Source organism: Nestor notabilis, unplaced genomic scaffold, assembly GCF_000696875.1.
Source record: "Nestor notabilis isolate BGI_N333 unplaced genomic scaffold, ASM69687v1 scaffold12834, whole genome shotgun sequence".
NCBI lineage: Eukaryota > Metazoa > Chordata > Aves > Psittaciformes > Psittacidae > Nestor > Nestor notabilis.
The window spans coordinates 1-19,842 of record NW_009924331.1 but is presented as its reverse complement, the minus strand read 5'-3'; the positions used below and the strand labels follow the sequence as shown (position 1 = coordinate 19,842).

Here is a 19,842-nt window from a genome sequence, read left to right as displayed (position 1 = left end):
AAATAATGCAGAGACCCCTTAGGTACTCAGCAAAGAGAATTCTACCCTGAGAAAATGCTAATTGTGACTTTTTTACTGAAGATGAAACTGCCTTTTAGCATTGATGTAGGAATGTGGGTCATAACAGAAAAGGACCAAATTGAGTAGGTAATAGGTGTGTTTAAGGCTCATGACATTCTGTCTAGAGCTCATCAGAGTTCTATTTTGCTACTTGTAGAATCCTTGTTTTCTCTTTGAAAATCTTTCAGTTATTTGAAAGCCTAATGGTGAAGGCAGCGTTGGAAAAGGGCATAGTGGGTGTTTTACATCATCAGGATGAATAACCAGAAAAAAAGAGGGCAAAGAATCATGGGTCAATCAGCCTATCTCCCAGTAGAGACTCTGAAGTAAATTTCTTAACAATGACTTTAAAATCAGCTGCCTTGAAGCCTGGCTACCTCAGTACAAGAATACATCACCTCTTCTCACTTTTCTTCCAATTTCTCAAGCTACAACTGGCTAATAGCAATAAAGCATCATTTTTCCAGCAGTGGTAATGTCTTCGCACTTCATCAACACACCTGGCCCAGATGCCAAGAGGGTCCAGGGCTTCTGAGCTGCTTCGACTAGAGGCAGGTCTCCCCCATGCCCTGCGACTGTGTTGCCCAGCTATAGCAGTGCAGTGCAGTCAGGCTCGTTCATCCTGACCTGCTAGGGAAGATATTCATGGCTTTTATTCTGAAATGATGATGTCGGGAAGCTCTTCAACCGATCCATCAGTGCTGGCTGCACACTATCATCCTGGCACGGTACCTTTACATGACCATCTCCGATTGATGCCTTCTTCTGAGTGGAATATGTTTTCCAAAATCCTTTTGTCTGCCACCAGCCTCCTGCTTGCTATATTGCGTCATTTCCTTTGCTCTCTGATGCAATTCATTCCAGGTAAAATGCATTAACAAACAAATCGTTCTATTCCATCTTGGGAAGGGGGTTTCTGATGCTTTTAAGAGCTGCTGCTGCTACACGTCGTTTGAGCAATTTAATTTCTATTGATCAGAAATTCAAAGTAAGCAATTTGAAGTGTTATTTAGGAATTAGGATTTCTCTGTTATTTGTTGAAAAGCAGGAGAGGCAAGTATATTGCACAGATTTTCTCGGATTACTAGCAGATATTGATGGTTTAGAGCTGGAAAACCAGTAAGCAGCAGATTCTCTCTGCAAGGGAGCCTGCTGTGAGACATGTAGGCGGGCTGTGAAAGGGAGAGGATTGTTTAGAGCAGCAGCATTACTGAAGATTTGATCTGAACATACAAGTGGGAAACTACTCCAAGGGATTTTGTGTCACCATTGAGCTCTGCAGTTTCTGCCGTCATTGTATCATTGCACAAATTGAGCAGTCTTTTTTCCTTTTTCTCTCTCTCTTTATTTTTGGTCTGATAGTGAGATCTACTATCATAAAATAGAAATCAATAAAGATCATGACTTAATTCACCAGAATCTCTGCTTTTTGATGGTGGTAATGTTGTTTTTCTCCCCTAGAGAATCAAAGGATTGCTTCTGGTGTATCCATAGAGCTGAAAGGGTCTCAAATCTGTCTTGTTTTGCCACCAGAATACATCCATAGATACAAAAAACCCCAAAAAAGGTTCAGAGTACCTTTCTAGGACAATTGTTCCAAGGACTTGATGGTGTAAATCAATATTTAACAAAGAAACTACGCTTTTTCATTTTTTCAGCAGGAAAACACCCTGGAAGTGTAGAACCTATTTCTATAGGTGTCCTTAGGAAATCAACAGATATTTCATATGCGAGAGTGTGCACAGTTCACAGTTGCTTTTCTCCCTCAGCTCCCTTTGACAAGCCTTTTTCCATTCCTTTTCTCCATTTCTTTTCCTCTGTGTTTTCTGTCACTTCTTTTATGTGCTGTTTTGCTGTTAGCAAGGAACTGGGTGGCTGAGTCTCTGACAATGGGAAATCAACAAGCTACATGGAACAAGGAGTCAAGTACGGGAACTTCCCAGCAGATACAAGGCAAGTGCAATAACTTCAGTTTAGAAATCAGTGTGGGACACTCAGGTAAGCTGAGGGGTTCAAGTCCGGTGAAGGCAAAGGGTGAAAGCTGGAGTATGAGATGGCAGGTTGTAATATTGTGCTGATTTTCAGGTATTATGTTCAAGCAAATACAGTAAACCCAACTGGGACTGTACTGCACTTGATTTATTGCTTATTCACTTCTTCTCTTTTGGAGTGCAGTCAGAACAGACTCAGTATTTTATTTTGTCTAATTAAATGTTAATTTAAATGCTGCTCAAGATGAAAAACCAGTCTGTCTGCTGTATTTTCCAGAGACTTGAGTCTTCTACTGATTGAACAAGGGGTAATGGCTTTAAATTAAAAGAGGGTAGGTTTAGATTAGACATTAGAAAGAAGCTCTTCCCTGTGAGGGTGGTGGGACACTGGCACAGGGTGCCTGGAGAAGCTGTGGCTGCCCCATCCCTGGCAGTGTTCAAGGCCAGGTTGGACACAGGGGCTTGGAGCAACCTGCTCTAGTGGAAGGGGGCCCTGCCTGTGGCAGGGGGGTAGAACTGGATGAACTTTAAGGTCCCTTCCAACACAAACCATTGTATGATTCTATGATTTTTGGGTAGCTGGATGTTAAAATAAGCTAAGCTTTATGACAGAGCTTTTATCTGAAGGTGATACACCTTTATTACAATTGCTCATCCGCAGTGCATTCCAGTAGGAAGTGTTTGTTCTATCTGCTCAGTGCTTTTCAAAGTAGATGCAGTTAAACACAGCAGTTTTTAGTATTAAACTATGATTAGAGTGTAGACTTTGTTCGGATGGTTTTTTTAATAGGGAAGAAGTGTAGGATGTGCCACTGTGATGTTTTGTTTCGCTGGGTTTTTTTTCTTTTTTTTTGCAGCAACTTGATTTTTTGAAATGAATGCAAGCCTTTCCTGTGCTGTCAGGGGAGTAAGTGTTGCACAGCTCTTCTGGTCTTAGCACCATGTGCTAATTAGCCAGAGTTGTTTGCTGCTGCTGCTACTGATCAAGTCTCAGTATGTTGCAGAGATAATGATTCCTCAAATTAGAAAAGGCAAGGTTGCATAGAGTCCCTGCAAAGGACTGTCTGACTGCATCCGCCTAACCGCCCTTGTAGTCACTCTAATTGTAGGTAAGGATCTTCCTGACACCACCTTGTTTCCAGATTGAATAAGCTATCTACAGTACTGAGGCATTTTTTACGTAACGTGAATAAAAGACACATTTTTTTGTGTTGTGCCAAGTTTAGAGGAGGTCGTTGCTTATTTTTGTCTTCTGTTTCTTGCCCTGAATCTCTTCAAAACAAACTCACCTGAGCAAACCTGCCTTTTTTTTCCCCTAGTAGCCCTCCCCTTCTGGCTTTCCAGAATTGTCCTAGAAAGACTTGTCATATTTCTGAAAAATTGGTTTGACCCATGTGGGTCAAAATCAAATCATGCTTTGCTTACATTTTGCATGCATTACTATCAGGATCTTCAGCGCATTTGAGTGGTTCCCAGAAGGAAAGCTAGAAAGATATGCTTGTTTCTTTCTCTCTGGTCTGATAGAACAGGATATTAACACATTCTTGTTGTATATAGCCTGTTCTCAGACATCTTCTAGACTATGTCTTGGAAGGAATTTTAAGTAGGTGAATTCTAACTAGATCAGATTTCAGGAAGGATTACTAAGTTGATCATGTGAATGGCAAGGTGATCACAGGAGAAGAAAAACGAAAAGAACTTAGCTTGCTTAGCTTAGGAAGTGATATGATTCCTTACTCTAAATACATGTGGTAAACACCACATGAGAGGGAGAACTACCACAGCCACCTAACAGTGCTCACAGAAGAACAAGGGGGACAAATTGTCCTACAAATACAGTCCGCCTGTAGAGTCAAAGGATTTTTCTAGTAATCTGGGCAATGAACAACCGTCCAAAGAGGGGATAAGTGTGAGGAAACATAAGATAGAGTTCATATATATCGCTTTCTGGGACAACAAATGGGATGAGATGACCCAGTGTTGTTCAGGCTCTTCTCTGAAGTGTATTCTTCTAAATTCCCACACTGCTGTCCAGGAAGTTTCAGTGTAGTGCTGCCCTTGGTCAGGCCACCTTTGTTTCTGCTTGGATGCAAAAATACCTCCTTAGGAACACACTGCTTTCATTTTTTTTCCCTAAATATTTTACATGTTTACAAACAGTAGCTTGGCATAGTAAAGCTGCATTTCTGCAAATACTGATTGCAGTCACTAAACCTGCCAAGTGTTTGTTGATGTGAAAAGCTTCCTTATGTCTAAGGAAATACTCTGAAGCACTAATGGTGGGATCAGATTGAGTGCTTCATATAGGATTTAATCAGAACTTAATTGAATTTTAAGAGGGAGAGGATGTTGGTGGTTTGAGGTTAATTGCTTTAAGTCCTGCAGCCTGATTTCTTTATCTAGCTGACTTACCATATTAGAGATCTAAAGAAGGATTTGAGGATTGGCAAGCCAGAGAACTACATTGAAGGGATCTTGCAATTTACCCTCCTGCATGCCTAACACCCATTCTGTCTGTGGCTGTTCTAAAGAAGCACACTTAGAAAAATGCTGTCTGCCAACTCAGTTCTTTTGCAGATACTCTTCTGTCTGAAATAGCAATTTTCCTCTGTACATGTGAAAGTATCGTTTCAGAGGCTCACAGGTAAATTGTACAGCAGCTTCACTTAATCGTGTGGATTAAAGAATGTAGGCTAGAAGAAGTAGTGGTGAAAGTGACTAGTGTAACCAGAAGAAATTGCTACATCAAAAAATCAGAATGAAGTTTAGTATCAATCTGGACTCTGTTTAGCATGTGGTGTTGTCTGTACTAGACCTGGTTCAGGAATGGATTTCTGTATGCCATGCTGTCTTTTTTTTATCAGTGTTTCACTTAGACCTATATCTTCATAAATTCTAGGTTAGTGCAGGACTCAGCAGTCTTACAGAGAGGATGGACCAGTGTAGCAAAGCCACACCACTGACCTGTAGATGTGAAGCCTGTGTTAGGTGAGGAGGTGATAGCACTGGGAGGGAAGTCAACAACCTGCATATTTTTGAGGTAAACTGACCTCTGCAGCTAAATGGATTGCTAAAACAATCCTTGTGTTGATGAGGCTTTGCAAGCCAGGCTACTGGAGCCAATAACTATGTGCTGTTAGCAGACAGCATTCCAATCACTTCATGCTCTCTTGATGCTTTTGTCCTGTAACTATGCCTAATAAGGGGGATATTGCATTCAAAGAAGAGGCTCCATCAGAAATCATCCTTTTCTGATGCTAGCTTTTACTCACCAAGGAAAACTGTTTAATCTTTTTTCTTCTGTCCTATAAATGTTTTTCAGCTCAGTTTCATTTGTATTCTTCCTGACTTCCTTTGTGATACCAAGGTGAAGTTAGAAGGTGTTTTAGAACGCAAGTTTTTTTATCTGAGGTGTGTGCAGCTCTGCCTTGCTTTTGGCAGCATTGTCTACATGCACTGCTTTACAAGATCTCCAATTACATCAATCTGCTTGTAGCTTTGGTCTGCAAGAGTAAGACTAGCTCCTTTCTATCACTTCTTTCAGCAGGCTGCTCGTCAAAAATCATTGGGAGATTATTTTTAGGGCTCCCCCTCAACATTGCTCTGTGTATCATCCCAGCTTGGAACAGATTTCTTTTTGAAACCTCACAGATTCTTATAATAAATCTTAGAATCATAGAATAGTTAGGGTTGGAAAGGACCTTAAGATCATCTAGTTCCAACCCCCCTGCCATGAGCAGGGACACCACACACTAAACTATGTTGCCCAAGCCTCTGTCCAGCCTGGCCTTGAACACCTCCAGGGTTGGAGCATTCACAACTTCCTTGGGCAACCTATTCCAGTGCCTCACCACCCTCACTGTGAAGAACTTCTTCCTTCTATCTAACCTAAACTTCCCCTGTTTAAGTTTAAAGCCATGTGTTACTTCCTCTCAGTTACTTGTTAAAATAAACTCAGAATAGAAGCTTCTTTATTAAAAGAGACATTCTCTTTTCTATCATCAATATGTATTTTATTACCTCCTTTGGACTACAAAACAGGTGTCTCCAATGGATTCTTTACAGTAGAGTTAAACCCACTGGATTTTCAGCTCCCTGTGGATGTGTGTGGTATTACGGGAACACAGCTTTTGTTTGAATATCAGCTACAGCTTGGTTGCTTGCAGCCAAGAATAGCTGAATGCTGTTCTTCTAGACATCCAAACTCAAGCTCTAGCAGTTGTCTGTTTATTCAAGTAAAAATCTTAGTCACCTGCTTTTTGTTCTTACTGCTTGCTTTGCAGGTTTAAAGAATTTCCTACCCAGCCCATCAAAAGAGGAAATCACCTTCCACAGCCCCAAGGGTTTGCAATGCATCTCACCCTTAATGCAGACAGTAGAGGAGACCCTTCAACCCATCCCAGCAAAGATTAAAGGACATATTCCCAAATGGATAAACGGCAATCTTCTGAGGAATGGTCCTGGAAAGTTTGAGTTTGGCGAGGACAAGTAAGTCCAGGTTTGGTGAGTTTGTCAGATGATTCTGGCCTGAGCTCTGCCTAAAATTAAAGGGGACCCCCTCAAATGTCTCACCACTGTTTGAAGCACATTGTAGTTTCTTTTTAAGTAAGACAAGGAAGAAATGCTTATGTTGTCATATTTTAAGAACAGTTGCTCCCTCATCTGGAATGTCCCAGTGAGCTCTCTGAAAATAGGAGCATGGTTTACTTAGTAAGGTTAATGAAGCAGAGTCACAGAGAGGCTGTGACCTACTCAGAATGGTATAATGAGGGAACAGAGCTGGGGATTACAACATTCACACTCTTAGTCCTTTGTTATTAACGAAGTCCATCCTATGAACTCTCTGAAATCTGGAGGAGGATCTATGAAATTGATTGCACTAAATTGTGTGACTTGCTTTAGAAGCAAATGCCTCTCATTTTAAAAATAATGTCTTAAAATATTTCGAGAAGGCAACTGCTGCCTTTGGCTTGGAATCTGCCATTCTAGCTAGCTGACAAACATAGCTCTTCCTCCACCGAATCTGATGGCAGCAACTGGCCAAAGGTGATCATCTTATCATAGTTCTGGAGATAGACCATAAAGTTTTCTCAAAGTCTCACAGATATCTCATTTCAGAGGGAATACAAGCCTAAAACCAGCTGAGAGCTACAGGCTCTTTCTTGTGCGGCTGGACTTCCAGTAATAATATCTATTCCTGTTCTACAGTAAAGCACAATTTCTATTCCCTTTGCAGGAATCTGCAGAGTTTACCAGTATAGATTATTTCTCCCAAAAGCTTATACATAGCATTTTCAGAAGTCCCTGAGGTCCACTTTCAAAAGTAATATAGGGAGCCCAAATCTCACTGAAAGTCAGAATCTAACTTCAGGTCCCACAGCTGCAAATACACTTTGTTTCATTCAGTTCAAAAGTTTTCCTAGATGAGGCTATGCATGTTGAAGTGTTCATGGGATCTGGGCATTAGCTTTTTACAAAGAATAATAAACCTAAAGGCAGGAGGGAACAGTATAGCAGAACAACATATTGTGCCCAACTCTTGTTCTCTTATTTATCTCTTCTTGAAGATTTAACCATTGGTTTGATGGCATGGCCCTGTTGCATCAATTCCAGTTGGAAAATGGCACAGTGACATATCGGAGCAAGTTTCTGCAGAGCACTTCCTACCTGACTAACAGCCAGCATAACCGCATCATGGTCTCAGAATTTGGGACGCTGGCAATGCCAGACCCATGCAAGAGTGTCTTTGGGCGCTTCATGTCACGCTTTGAGATGCCACGTAAGAAGGATTCTAAGAAATAAAAAGTGTTCTGAGATTTGGGGAACTTGTAGTTAGGTTTAAAGGGAGATGTAAGGAAGTCTGGTAGACCTATTCTGAGCCCATGTTCTTCTTTGAAGATGACCCCTTGGAACAAAACCAACAAAAATGCAAGCTGGTGCCAGACTTAGCTGCGAGAGACACATTCACTTTAATGTTTTAGCGCCACTTCGGCTCACCTTGATTCCAGAGTTTGTTGCAAATTTCCAACGGAAATCATTCCACAAAGAGCACCCTGTGCAGTCCTGATAATGAGCATTACAATGTGCTGTTCGCCCTGAGATACAGCTTTGCCCTTTAAACACCTTGCCTTGCTAAGCTTGTAGGGTAAGTGGGCTAATCCCTTCCTGTACTAAGGTGCAGGAGATAATATTAGTAGGGTAAGAGACGGTATTGTGCAGGAATGGAAGAACTATTACCTATAGGATTCTATGTATGTCAGAAAAGAAGTAGGCTTAAATGCAAGCAAAGTACTTTCCACTGAAAGCAGAACAGACCTGAAGTTTGCAACTTGTTGCTTACATGTGTGACCATCTTCTGCTTCTTATTTTCCCTGGTGAGGTGAAGCCTGTCCTGTCCTGTCCTCTCTCTGTTCTCTTCAGAGGTGCTCATACCTTCACTCATTGGTCTGCTTAGTTCCCCAACTCCCCATGCCAGCACTCTCAATAAATTTCAATGCTATCTATGTTTCTCATCTTCTTTTCCAAACTCCAACAGGCTGTTGAAGTTGCACACCTGTGCCTATTTGACTCTTTACACACTTGCAGGCTATTCCTGTTCTCCAGGCTTTCTCTGTAGCAACTTCAGGCTCTGTGTTCCTGCTCCCGGCAATGAGGGACTTGCTTTTTCCTCAGCTCTTCTCAGCCACCTGTCTAGTGAGTCTCAGCTCCCCTAGGAGTAGCAAGAACACCTCTGGCTGTTGTGTGTGCATAGCTCTGAAAAGGCATCTACCTGACTTGGTACTAAAGAGAAAGAGAAGAGGGAAAGAAGAGGCATTACCTGTCCAGGCTGTGTCACAGAAATAGCGTCCCTGCCTTCCCCTCAGCTCAAGTTGTAGCTTCAAGTGTTGTTTGAATGCTTGTTTCCAATGCTGTAAATCAAACAAGGCACTCTTCATATGGCTGTCAGAAGAGAGGACTTTGGCTAAGGATTGAAGGGAGAGAAATAAGAGGTCAGAAACAAAGGGTGTATGACAGTACAAAGATTATCTTGGCTTCACTGCAGTGATTTCCTCCAGAACTAGTCCTTGTCCTTTTCTTCTGAACTCAGTTGTGCAGACAATTTCCTGAGTGCTTTTGTAGATTAGTGAGGTAATTAATAGATAATTTTGTAGATTAGTGAGGTATCAGTCACAGGGATTAGATTATTGTAAATGGGTTTATTTGTTTAAACATGTCTAACTTGCTATAATATGATGCATGCTTAAACAGAGCTGTGTACAAATACAGGATTTCGTTTCAGAGCCAAGTGACAATGCCAGTGTGAACTACGTTGTGTATAAAGGAGACTATTATGCCAGCAGTGAGAACATCTTCATGTACAAAGTGGACCCGGAAACACTTGAAACAAAGGAAAAGGTGTGGGCAAGTGGGATAAGGGGATTAGTTTATGATACAGGAGGTACTCCTTGCTGTTTCTAGGAACAGCAAGGGGGAAGCCAGATTCCAAAAGAAATTATCACTGCAGCTCTGGGCCATAGCAATAAGCATCTCTTCATGGTGTGATTGAGTTCCTGAAAAATCTCTTGGCAATAAGGCAGCTTTCATGAGTGAAGATTCAGTCACCACCCACTGTAGCAAGCAAGGGGGAGACACATATAGACTAATTTCCGTCTGAGTACAGATGGCACTCTTACAGTGCAGTTGCTGCTTGTCTGGACTTGTCTGTATCTACCAGCCTGTGAAAGGTAAAAGTGCATACAGGAAGAAGTTCACATCACTGATCTCAGATTAGTATTCTTGCCCTGTCTCTTCATTCTTCCTGTCTGTGCCCTTTATCTCCTTCTTCCACTCCCAGTTTTAAACACTCCAAAACTGCCCTTCGGAGTCTGGACTAAACTCTCTGTTGTGAATAGGTGAAGTCAATGTAAAGTCAAGTCAGAGTTCATTTTTGCCACTTTATTTTCTCCCATGTTAGCAAGTGACTTGAAAAGTCAGAGTAGAAGTCTTCTTATCTGTTCTGTGCATCATCTCACAGGAGTGTGGCTGTATTTGAGGGAAGAATGACTTGTGAAATGAAAGCATATGTCCCCCTGCCTGCACCCTTATAGTGAATTTGGGTATTAGATGGGCTAGAGGAATGTGAGAAGGTCTGAGGAAGGATTCTGTCACTCCTAAATCAGTTTTAGCTACTGTGCCTGTATGTTATGTTACCACAGGCTATTTAATAACCACAAAATACCAGGCTTAGCGCACCCTCAGATCTCACGGGAGGCATTCCAGGAGTCTTTCCCTTCATATAGGATCAGTTATGAGTCATGAAGAAACTGTTTATGAAGTATAGCATGCTACTTGAGTTTGACAGTTTGACGTTTTGCCTGTTTTGTAAGCCATAATGCAGTGATGAAAAGATGTGTGGGTACTTTTAGTTAGAACGTTCAGCTCTGAGCCATCTTCTCATTAAAATAAAATCCCTTTTAAGCTGCTTCTGAGATGCATTGATTGATCTTCCTCCAACTTTTTCCTTCAGTCTTTCTTCCCAACACAGCCCCTGCACTGTATGAGCCCAAATGACACCCTAACCCAGGAACTAGGAGTACGTGTTAACAGTACTCACAACTGTACCTTTGTCCTAACTTTTCCTTCTAGCTGTCCACATCGAAGCCAAACTGATTTTTCTGTGAGGAGAGTAAACTCTGTCGATTAGCTATAGGTACTTTCAAAAAACCTGGTGATTTTTTGGGGCAGTGGCTGTCTCTTCATGCATGTCTGTCTGTGGTTATCACATGGGGTCCTAGCTACAATGCTCATAAGGGCAACATTCCCACTGTGTCAACTCTTCCTGCCAGTAGTAACCTTCATGTCTCCCAGAGAAATGGCTAGTGCTATTGATGACATTTTACTGGTAGGACTAACACAGAGAGAAACATTGTTAATTTTCAAGGATTTTAGGAAGATTCCAGGTAAAATGAAGGCTTAAGTCCAGATCCCACACTAGAGCCATAATCATCCAGCTATTTTTCTTCAGACTTTCGTGAAACTGACATTTAGAGCAACAGAAAACTTCTATACTGACTGAAATTCTTTGGCATTTGCAGGTAGACTGGAGCAAATTTGTTGCAGTGAATGGGGCCACTGCTCATCCTCATTATGAGTCTGATGGGACAACATACAACATGGGCAATTCGTATGGGAAACATGGTAAGACTGGGCATGAACAGGCCTGGCTTGTGGACAGGGTGTACAGGCTGCTTCTTGCTGCTGCTTCAAAGAGCAGTTCCTGAAAGAAACTTCAGTGTCTAAAGAGACCTTGAAGATGCTGTTTCTCTTTGTGCCAGAATGATGGCAAACCAGATTAGTTCTTATTTCAGAATGTCAGGCAGTCCCATAAAAATGGCTTCTGTTAGCAATTAGTTTGCTTCTGACTTCGGCCTGTGTATATTCAACAGATTCCACTCTTCCTCTCCCAGGCTTTGGTGGAAAGCAGGAGAACAAGTTTTGAAGTCAGATCCAGCACTGAAGCCTCATCTGAAGAGTTTTGACAATTAGCCATGTTTTCCACTTATAATAAGTGGCTTTTGATAAGAACCATAAGGGTTAATACAGGAGAGAAGGTAGACTTTATTAGAGAGACCTGGCTATCTTACAGCAAAGCTAAATCTTCTGGGATATTCTTCTTATTCTCAAAACTATAAGTATTGCATCTAGTTGGGATCTAGTTACCTCTACGTGGCTGCCCAGAGCTAGCATTCACTATTAGTTACATGAAAGCCTTTTCTTTTTTCACATGCCTGAGGCCTGTGCAAACAGCCACTGCTCTTCATTGTGATACCTCAGGCTGGTTCCAGTTCACTGAAGAGTTGCCCTATTTTGGTCATTTTTCATTCTTGCTGTTTTCATTTCCTTTTGGCTTTAGCAATATCTGTCTTTGTAGCACATGCTTTCAGCTGGAGAGACCAAACTGTAGATTAATATTTCAAATATGCCATTCTTTCCTGCCCATGTGGTCAGATTTATTAAATGAGTATAAGTAATCACCAAGGCTCAAGTTTTAATTTCCTTTGATGCACAAACTATGAACTTGGTTTTCTTCTGATCCTTTTCTTATAGGATCATCTAAATTAACATAAGAAATGCATTGCAGACAGTAAAGTTAGATGGCAGTCTATCATACTGAGAAGATCGTTCTACTTCCTTTCATGCTGCTTTTTTTTATTTGCTAGGTAATCCTCCGTAGATTGTTTTATTGATTTAACAACTGGCTTTTTGTTTTCTGCTCAGTTTAGCTATGACCATGGTTCCATGTGTCCTAGGGAAACACAAAGGAAGAGAGCCTGACTTTGGTTTTGTGAATGTGGACAGTCTTGCATCTCACCCTTTCTCCTTTCCAGGGTCTAGGTATAACATCATTCAGGTCCCTCCACAGAAGTCAAACTGTAGTGACACGTTAGAAGGAGCGAAAGTACTGTGCTCCATTGCTCCAATGGATAGGATGAAACCCTCCTACTATCACAGCTTTGGTAAGAATACTTTCTATCTCAAACTCCAGATTTAGCCTACTGTGAGGCAGATAGGGCTGTTCACTGCCCTCTGCCCCTACATTGCCTAGTGCTCAGATGATACCTCCTTCCTTCTCTTTTCAGGAATGAGTGAAAACTACATCATTTTCATTGAGCAACCCATCAAGCTGAATCTGTTGCAGATTATCACTTCCAAACTCCGTGGGAAAGCCATTTCTGAAGGGATAAGCTGGGAGCCTGAGTACAATACTTGCTTCCACGTGGTGAATAAGCACACTGGAGAGGTACGTGGATCTTTGTCCTCTCTAGCAGCTATGCAGCTGTAGCTGAAATGTTAGATCCCAACAGAAGAGTGCTGGGTAGCAGCCACAGATAGTTGTATGAATCAATCCAGAAGTTACTGTAATATAGGCTTTATAAGTGTAGTTTTTTAGAAGTGGGATCATCTCATGTATTTTCCTCTCTATTGATTAACTTCTTTGCCAGCCCTAAAAGAACAGGCAGAAATAAGCAATTTGGGGTTCCTGGGATTCCAGGTCAGGGACTGAAATGCAGTTCACAAGTACTACAGAGTATAAAAAAGCCAGTCATGGGAATGGTGCTATAGGGATGCAGTCATGAAAGCAAGGGGCCTATCCTGGGCTGCTTCACATTTTTGCTTTTCTTCATCTGGTTTTGCCTACTTACTGGCTTAAAGTAGCCGTTCTGTAGTAACACAAACACAAGTCAAATACCAAGGAATAAGTGGGGAATGAAATGGGGGAGAAAAACCCCCAACTCGTTGAGGTGCTAGGATCTTTGGAGAGGAAATTTAACCTCACTTATGGTCACCGTAGGTGCTCCCAGGACAGTGGTACAGTAAGCCCTTTGCTTCTTTCCATCAAATCAATGCCTTTGAAGATCATGGCTGTGTGGTCCTTGATCTGTGCTGCCAGGATGATGGAACAACTCTAAGTACTTACAAACTTCAGAACCTGCGGAGGAGTGGAGAAGCTCTAGATCAGGTAAGATCTCTGCACTTTTGTTGCATAGGATCTGATGGGGTCCCATGCTGGTTGAGTTACTTTTCTGAAGCAAGGGACAGGTTAGTAGAATGGAGAACACTATGTATGGGAGACCACAGGATGAAGGATGTGAAATGGGAAAAGGAACCATGACTGCAAGGGAAAACTAAAATAATGGGCTATTGATATGTTGGTATTTTTCTTTCCTTTTAAGTCCTTTAGAAGATAATCTCTATGGAGCATTTCCTTGAAATGTTTAAAACTGGTGTGTGACACAGAACTCTTATCAGCCTAGAAGAATGTACTTCTGTTTTAAAACCTCATTTTTAATGATACTCATTTTCCATATCCCTGTGTAATAAGATGTTTCCCCCAAGAAAGTGTGCAAAATAAGTTTCTGCATGACTTTTAAGTAAGTTTTTGCATGACTTTTCATGCAAAAGAAAGACAAACCCTGTTGTTTAAAGGCATTACTTCAGAAAACCAGCCTTTGTTATATGTTGTTCACAGAAACACAATCATCACAGAAACCCTTATTTTGTTCCTCACATTCACCTCACAATAGCATGTAACCATAAATCACTTGTTACATCCAGCTCTGTCAAAAGCACCATTTAAAGCCATGTAAGAGGCATTATTTTGCATAGGTCAGACAATGGAAAAGTGGGGGTGCTTTCAGTTTCTTGTACTGCAGGTGTGTTTATTGGAAATATGTTGTATTGTGGGTGAAGGGCAGGCATTTGTGCAACATGTTCAGACAACTCTGAACTTCCTCTGTCTATGTTCTGACCTGTTTAGAAGCAAGTCGGTTCTGATCTGAAAAGTACAGTTGTGTCCCCATAGGGTCATTTTGTTCTGCTTTCCTTTGTTGTGGTGAACATTAATTCAAGTATAGTTTAATATGACTATATGTTTTATAAACTGATTCCAGCTCTTGTTCAGCCTTCGCTGAGCACAAAAGCTATAATTTGATCTGTCTGAAAGTGTCCTTATGTCCTTATGAGGCATGTGTTTCCAACACCCACATTCTTTAACTGACAAGTAGCATAGCCATTAAACTGCATACACACACATCACTGCAAGTCATTTCAGAACAGTCTTAAATGGACACTAAACTGACAGACTCAGGCATGCCTGAGCATGATTTGTCTGTTTTCCCTGACCCATGCTTAGTGTTTTTCTTGCTGACTAACCATATTTTGTTTAGCAGAGTTCCTCAACTAGTCAGTTTACTGTGGTTACACAGAACATAAAAGGTTTGATAATAGGGTTTCAAGATTAACACATACGTTTAAAGTGAAGTTTCACATTGAACTGGTGAGTTACAGATTGAAGTAACTGAAAACCACCAGAACAGGTCCTTGCCACCTATTTTATTTAGAAGCTTAATATTTGAAAGTATTATGGGTTCTGAACTTGGCTTGAAGAGAACTTCAGTGGCAATGGTGGAATTATTCCTCTCATGCAACTTACAGAATGTCTGCCACACTGGGGCTGCTAGTTTGCTCCCCCTATTAGCTCATGATCTTGGTTGGGCAAGAAGGACCAAAGTCACACAGTCAGTGGGGCATATGTGGACGAGCTGCAGAAAGGACCAATGTAAGTCTGCTCCAACTGAATAAAATATAGTGCAGCATGTGTCTCTATGCTGGATTTGGAGGCTGAGTGATTTGCATACACAACTCAGCATTAATTACTGTGAAAACAATGCTGACCCATTTAATGGATTGTCTTTTTGTTTTCTGCTGTAAAGTACCGGAACAAGAAAAGTCCTAACCAGAACCTGGTAAAATACAGAAAGAAAAAGAAGTTTTCAGGAGTGGGAGGAATGTCTAAAGCTTCAGAATTGTTCCCAAAAAAGGCACTTAGCCAGTAATGCCATTCTCCTATTTCCATCACTATAACTTTCTGTCTCTGCAATAGATTTATGACTCAATATCCCGAGCTTTCCCTCGTCGCTTTGTTCTCCCACTGAATGTGAATTCAGACACACCCGTGGGGAAGAATCTGAACCCACTGTCTTATACATTGGCAAGGGCTGTGAAAGATGCAGATGGCAAGGTATGTTTTAAAGACTTCCATAACTGCATTTATGGCAGTTATGAGATTGTCTGCAACAGTTAACATTCTGTGCTATTATCTTCCCAGATCTTGTCCACCAAGCAAGCAAGGTTTGGTCATTACTAAGATGGGATTTAGTGTTTTAGTATCAAGGTTACCACATTGTCTTATACGAGAGAGCAAAGACAGATTGTGACTTACCAAAAATGCCCAAGAGTATTATGAGCCATTATGCTAATTGGCCATATTTCATTGACGAAATCACCCATGCTTTCACCTGGCTACAGAACTGCTCTTTGCTTCCAGCTCTTGAACAGCCATACAGAGTGGCATTCAGTGGTGTAGAACACGTGTTTTCCACTATGAGCAGAGTCATCTCTGCATGTACTTTGTACATCAGATTGCTGAGGGCTGGATCTGGGATTTTTTGAGTTAGTGTTGTGGTTTAACCCCAGCTAGCAAGTAAGCACCACACAGCTCACTCCTGCCCCAGTGGGATGAAAAGAATCAGAAGAGTAAAAGTGAGAAAACTTGTGGGTTAAGATAAAGACAGTTTAATAGGTAAAGCAAAAGCCATGCATGCAGGCAAAGCAAACCAAGGAATTAATTAACTACTTCCTATTGTGAGGCAGATGTTCAGCCATCTCCAGCAAAGCAGCGCTCCATCATGTGTAATGGTTACATGGGAAGGCAAAATTACATCTCTTGGAACGTCCCCCTTTCTTCGTTCCCCAGCTTTATACACTGAGCATGACGTCATATGGTATGGAATATCCCTGTGGTCAGTTGGGATTACCTGTCCCAGCTGTGTCCCCTCCCAGTTTCTTGTGCACCCCCAGCCTACTCACTGCTGGGGTGGTGGGAAAAGCAGAAAAGGCCTTGACACTGTATAAGCACTGCTCAGCAGTAATGAAAACATCCGTGAACTATCAACACTCTTTTCAGCACAAATCCAAAACATAGCCCCATACTAGCTGTGATGAAGAAAATTAACTCTACTCCAGCCAAAATTAGTACAGCTAGGAGTGCAGGAGTATGTAGACTTGCTCCTGTTTTTCACATCAGATAGATAGATTGATTCTTGAAGTTTCCAACATCTGTGATGATGAGTTAGTTCTTTGGGTGAAACCAATAAGAGAGGTGGAATTGGTGCTTCTACCTGCCTAAGTGCAATGTCAGGTTCATCTTTAATCATTTCTTCTCCACAGTGGTTGTGCAGTGGGTAGGTGGGATCAGTCAGGTCTTCTGCCCAGTCAAAGCTAAACTGACAGTTGTGTAATGCATACTTCTAGGTCTGGTGCACACATGAAAATCTCTACCCTGAGGGCTTTGAAAAGGTTGGGGGCTTGGAGTTCCCCCAGATCAACTACTCTAAGTACAATGGTAGGAGGTACCGTTACTTCTATGGATGTGGTTTTCGGCATTTGGTTGGAGATTCCTTGATCAAAATTGATGTGGAGACCAAGAATTTCAAGGTGAGGTGAAGTGAGATTATCTTTTTTTCAGCAATGGGAGTCATTCCACTGAACTGACCTGGGCACAACATGGTCTGCATTAGGGTGGTGTGAAGGTGGCTGTGCCAGCTAGGATGGTGGTGCTTTCTGAGCTCGTAGCTTATATCTGTGCCAGCGCAAGCTGTTGGATGAAATGAGTTATAGAAACTCTTTTCACTGCCTGTTTGCATGATGCCTGGCACAATAGGCATGCTGCCACAACAATGGCATCATCATACTGTAGAATCAAAAGAATTAATTAAAAGGTTGAACTATATGTTTCTCAGAGCACAGAGTGTGCCTGGGCATCTTTGTGGGGAGCACTCCAACGTACAACTCTGCTAACTGTAGTAGACAAGTATTAATGATAAGAAACAAATTCATATGTTACTGTGCTTGCTAGATTTGGCAGGAGGATGGATCCTACCCATCAGAGCCTGTGTTTGTGCCAGTGCCTAATGCCACAGCAGAAGACAGTGGAGTCATCTTGTCTGTTGTGGTCTCCCCAGCTGAGGTAACTTACTGTTACTAGTTTGTCAAAGTCACATAGTTTTAGGTTTACTTTCTGTATCACGAAACTGAATTTCAATCTCTCTGGCAGATAGTTCCATGCGTGTGCCTCTGCAACTGCCCAGCACAGCCAGGCAAACTTCAAGTAGGAGTGTACCTTGGAATGTCAGTGTTTCTTGAGTGGCATCTTTGACTATCAGTGCTCCTGGCCAAGTATCTGTATGGCCTAGTTGTACATTTGAGCTCCTTTGTGTGCAACAGATGTAGTGGGTTGGACAGTGAAATGAAATTCAGCCTGGGCATTCATTCTGTCTTTCTTTTCACCCTGCAGAGCTGCAGTGCTTTCCTGCTTGTCTTGGATGCAGAAACCTTCCGAGAACTGGGGCGAGCAGAAGTTGCAGTGCCAATGCCTTATGGATTCCATGGTGTCTTTACTTCTCACTGACTGAAGATCTTGTCATCCCTGCAACTCAGGGCCGCATCAGGCTCAGAAAGAAACCTCTGCTTTCTTTTATCTCCCACCTTTGCATTATGCCCTGGATGAAGTAACTGCTTTTTCTGTATCATAACCTCTGAGTTACTACTACATTCCTAACAATAAACAGCAAAGGGTCAGAGGAAAGCAGAAGCCTCTTGCTTTATCTTGGCAGACCAGTTAGCAGCAGTTTGCAAAAGCTGCCATGAATAAGGCTTGCAATGGAGAAAATGGAAACGAAGATGACCATACCTTCCCTTGGTAGCAACGCGCTCTAAATGGAAGAGAATATTGGTGCTTAGGGCTGTGATTTTGGCTGAAATGTGTAAAGCAGAAGAGAGGAGTAAAACCAACTAGTAACAGGTAGGCCCAATGGAGGGATGTAATTTCACTCCATTGAATGAAGATTGCCTTCCATGAACTCCAGAAGGCAGGTGCAAATCCTCACAGAAGCTGTACTTTTGTAGTGCTTTTCTCTGTACACTTATGGTACCCTCAAATAAAACCTTGTGAAGTTTATTCCTTTCTTTCCCTGCCCTCACCAGACCCATGGCCAACTCTGTCCTGTGCCACAAGAGACAACAGCTGCAACCCTGACACGGATCTTACTGTGTTACATGGTCTTGTAGACATGCACAACACATCGTCACCATGCCCCTGCTTAAACAGCATAGCTGGATACAGCTTTGATGGCTAACATTTGCTGCCCTCCTCCTAATTCAACTGATATGAAACACGTAGAACTCCAATTGTGGCTTTGATATCCCTTTGCTCTTAATTTGAGCAGATCAAACTCAAACACCCTCTCATAAGCTTTCTTCCTCATCCAGGCTCCTATAGTCATTGAACTCTGAGCTGTAGGTGGATAGGTGTGTTGAAGGAAGCCCTCTATAGCAGCCCACACAGAACAGAATCAAATCAGAGCTGTCTCGCTCTTCCCAAACAATCCAGCCTTATCTCCCCTCTGACCGTTCTTCACCTTCCTTACAGGCCTTGGGAAAAGATAAGGGAGAGAGACAAGGATTGTACACCAGGGCTTGCAGCACCCTGAGAAGGTGGAATCCTGTCAAGGCTCATCTCACAAAGCCACTAGATGGCAAACACCTCCCGTTGCTGGTGCTCCAGCGCTGCCACGCGACTGCTTCCTCCACCACCATGTAATCTCAGCCCCTGTCTGCACTCCGCTCCCTGAAGAGCTGTTTCTTCTCCTGTTCTTGTTATACAGAGATCCTGCCCTGAGGCTTGGAGTTTTACCCCTCTGAAAAACGGACTGGAAAATGCAATACATAATCTTCAGTTTCACGTTCCTTCCTTCAGAGCTGATCCTTCCGTCCCCTGGAAGCCCACGTAAAAACGATTTAAACAGCCCCTTCTTGTCCCATTAGTGATTCCCATCATTTTGACTGCTGTTTGCAGAGAGCTTTCAGTTTTCTGCATCACTCAGTGACTTAGTGTAAAGTGAGCTAGTAAACAGCTGATGTAGGAAAGCAGTTGCTACAGGAAATCACACCGATGGTCCATTGGCGAGTTGTCACACTCCCGCATTTGTTAGGACTGGCACATCGGCTTCTAACAGCCTTTTTTACTTTCTTTCCGTATCACTGGCTCACACAAGATCGCAGTATGTGCGCAGGACACGTTAGCTGGAGACACGGACGAGCAGCCGAGCTGCGGCCACGAACAAGGGAGTTTCGCCAACCAGCGCATCAGCGCAAGCAGACGGCCGGCTCCTGCGCCCGCGGAGATGGCCAG

The 19,842-nt window shown here is 42.3% G+C and overlaps 1 protein-coding gene across 1 annotated transcript; it reads left to right on the top strand.

The window, feature by feature from the left end:
- Positions 1–815: 815 nt before the first annotated feature.
- Positions 816–18,060, top strand: BCO2 (beta-carotene oxygenase 2). The gene is made up of 12 exons (XM_010012558.1): positions 816–924; positions 6,335–6,539; positions 7,619–7,830; positions 9,331–9,446; positions 11,126–11,228; positions 12,419–12,547; positions 12,671–12,831; positions 13,384–13,551; positions 15,475–15,612; positions 16,905–17,087; positions 17,509–17,619; positions 17,947–18,060. Exons 1-12 carry the CDS (start codon positions 816–818, stop codon positions 18,058–18,060), a joined length of 1,749 nt encoding a protein of 582 aa, XP_010010860.1.
- The last annotated feature ends 1,782 nt before the right edge of the window (positions 18,061–19,842 follow it).